Here is a 3,292-nt window from a genome sequence, read left to right on the forward strand (position 1 = left end):
TGCACCCCCATGCCTAGCTATGGGTATTTTTGTTTTAAAGGAAAACCACTTCCTAAGCCAAGTGAATCAGAAGGGAACAGTTGGCCACATCCCCACCTCAGCAGATGCCCTGTCACGGGAAGATTCATCGTGACATTTTAGAGTCATGCAACCATGTGAGAAAAAGAGGCGCAGTAACCTTTGTCAGAGCCAGAGAGCTGGAGGCCGAGGTCCCCGAGGAGCTGCTCCACTCCCTCCAGCCAGGACAGTGACAGGCTCAGTATGTCCAGCGTCGCCTTCTGGAGCCTGGACACAGGTGGGCTCAGCTCAAGGCCCCGCAGAAGGTCCACCTCCGTCCTCAGGTCCCTGCTTCGGCAGGACATTTTCATGCAGTCCTGAAGACAGATAAAGTCAGGAACATCTCAAGACTCTGGCCTGAAATAGCACCTGGCTCGAATTGTCAGGACCAGGGTCCTTCCTTGACTCTTCTGCAGAGCAGGCAGTGCCATGCACCGGCTGCCCTGTGATGGCCCAGTTTTTTTTTTGTTTTTGTTTTTGTTTTTTTTTTAGATTTTTAGGTCGGGGGCAGCCTTATAGTTTTAGTTTCATGCAAGGAGCTGACTGGGGTCTCCCCTGTGTGCATGGGAAAGGCATCCAGGACTGGGGTGGGGAAGATGGAGGAAGTGGTCATTGGGAAGATCAGCTGTTATTGTTTTTTTTTTTTGCTTCAGCCATGTTAGATGACCACCATAATAATTTAGCAATTCATCCTAGGGCCAGAACCTATGATTTCAACTAGAGTACAAACTACTAAATTATCATGGCCCTGATTCAACATGGCTGAATCCCCAAAATCAACAGCGGATCTTCCCAATGACTGCTTCCTCCGTCTTCCCCACCCTGGTCCTGCGTATCTTTCCCACACAATCACAAGGGAGAACCCAGTCAGCTTCTCATGTGTCACTGAACCTGCTCCTCAAATGCCACCCCTAGCAAAAGTCTACCAAGTCTCAGTTTTCCTTTGTCTCAGGTCAGAGGACCCATCTCCTCCCTGGGATTCTCTCCGTATCTTCAGTGTCAATAAAGACCTCTTTTATTTTTTTCCTGGCTCTTTACTGCACTCAAAAACCTAACACCATCCACGACTTGGCTGAAATGAGACCCAAACTCGGCTCCTTCCAGTCATCAGAAATCCTGCTGAGATCGACCCGCAAGCTGGTCAGAGTGCGGCTTCCGGAGTTTTTGGAAAGAGTGCTGACAAGTCTAGTGTTCGCACAACTCCCTAAATGGTAGCTGCTGATTTCAAGGGAGACCAGAAGCAGCTTCTGGTTCTGATGACCTCTGGATGGGTGTGGGGTGCACTTTGGGCCCCATGGGCCTGGCTCCTCCTCAGGTAAAGGCACGCATGAGTGGAAACAGCTTTTGTTGTTATGCCCAAAAGGAAATGCAAATAATGAGCAGGAACATTTCTTTTGCTTTTCTGGCAATAGCAGGAAAGTTTCCCCCGCCAGGCTTGGGGACTTGCTAAAGTCAGTACATCACTCCTTCATGTGCATGAGGGTGGGAGTGGTTCATCAGAACCAGAGGGTGACCAGGTCCCTTCTATAAAAATAGAATCATATTTGCATACAATGGAACCATATTTGCATACAATGGAACCATATTTGCATATAATGGAATAGCATTTGCATATCTTATATGCATTCCACTGTATGCTTTAATCATCTCTAGATGACCTGTAGTACTAAATGCAATGAAAATGGTATATACAGTGGATGTTATCCTGCAGTTTTCAGGGAATAACGACAAAGGAGTAAAAGCTGTTTAGTACTGTTGAAAATTTCGCCCCCAAATATTTTTGATTCGAGGTTGGAGGCAAAGCTCCAGCCTGGCCACACTGACTTCACTTGGGAGACTTTTTTCCCCTGGAATTTGGGATTGAACTCAGGCCCTTGTGCTTTCCAGGGAAGTGCTTATTCTACTGAGCTATCTCCCCAGCCCTTTTTTTAGTCTCTTTCAGATGGGGGTCTTACTATGCAGTCAGGCTGGCCTCAAACTTACAGTGATCCTACTGCTTCAGCCTCCCGAGTGCTGGGATTATAGGTGTGTGCCACCACAGCTTTTGGGAGGCATTTTTTGAGGCCCCTGCTTTTCTGTTCTCCAACACGAGAAAAGGAGGGAAGAAAAGCGAAGGACTTCTTGCTGCCCAGCCTGCTCCAGGCAGCCAATCAGCTTCCTGAGTTAGAAGCCCAGAGTGAGACAAAGGGCGGCCGCCTAGAGCGCGGGGCAGGTGGGCACCTGGCAGCTGTCCAGAGCAGTCCTCAGCCTCTCCATGCTCTCTGTGGTCTCCTCCCGCCTGGAGTGGCTCAGCTGGGTCTTCTGCTCCAGGCTCCACTTGTTCTTCTGAAACCTGATGTTGTCCTCGGTGACCTGGGCGATCCTTTCTATAAGCTGGTGAGAATAAGAAAAAAGGCTTCAGGGGCAGAGTGGCTCTGCGGGGTGGCAAGTCAGCAGGTGGTGCCGAGCAAGGTCTTGCCCTGTGCAGCTCCTGGTGATGTTGGCACTGTCACCAGGACACCATCCCTGGACCAGACATTATTCCTAGCGAGTCCTTCTGCAATGGTCACTATGAGGATGGCAAAAGCAGGCCGGGTCCTCCTGCACCTGCCCGGCGAGCAGCCCACATACACTCTCCCTGTGCTCTGACCCAGGGAAAGGCAAGAGTCCTGGGAGATAGAAAGTGACCGGTCCCCTCTCCAGAGGCCCCACCGCTGCTGCCACCTCCCCAGGCAGGAAGGAGCAGGGTGCATGCACTGAAGTGAGGCTGCCCCTTCTCTCACTGGACTAACGGAGCTTTGGTGTGAGGGCCTGGGGACCAGAAGGAGCCTGCCCAGCTGAACTTGATTTTCACAAGAACATTTCAAGGGAATTTAACTGGCTTTTACTTTAAAAGCTAGGAAATCCCATAAAATCAAAACAAATCTTTATGGTGTAGCAACAGTGTGAAAAATATGTGCCACCAACAAAAACAGAAACATATGCTCCCGGGGTCTGGCATCCAGATCTCCAAAGAAGATGATGTTTGTGTCATTTCTGTGGCTTCTTCTGCTGTTGATTTTGAGCTTTATTCTGCTACGACCCCGTACAACATGGGGTTACTTAAACTCTTGTATGTATTTAAGCATGCAAATTCATAGAGGTTAATATATTATTGAGGGCTGGTGAGATGGCTCAGTGGTCTAAAGCACCTACTTAGAACAAGCTTAGCAAAGCAAAGGGACCGCGGTTCAATCCCCCAGCACCACATGCCAGC

At 49.5% G+C, this 3,292-nt stretch overlaps 1 protein-coding gene across 1 annotated transcript in view; it reads right to left on the reverse strand.

The window, feature by feature from the left end:
* LOC111818461 (forkhead-associated domain-containing protein 1-like) overlaps window positions 1-3,292 on the reverse strand; it is a 125,727-nt gene that overhangs the window by 10,462 nt on the left and 111,973 nt on the right. Inside the window, exons 11-12 of the mRNA XM_023722454.1 lie at window positions 2,278-2,430; window positions 179-374 (exon numbers count right to left, since the gene is read on the reverse strand). Of these exons, the coding sequence (XP_023578222.1) occupies window positions 179-374; window positions 2,278-2,430 (349 nt within the window). The remainder of the gene's footprint in view (window positions 1-178; window positions 375-2,277; window positions 2,431-3,292) is intronic.

The sequence above is a fragment of the Octodon degus genome, unplaced genomic scaffold (assembly GCF_000260255.1).
Source record: "Octodon degus isolate 3935 unplaced genomic scaffold, OctDeg1.0 scaffold00092, whole genome shotgun sequence".
NCBI lineage: Eukaryota > Metazoa > Chordata > Mammalia > Rodentia > Octodontidae > Octodon > Octodon degus.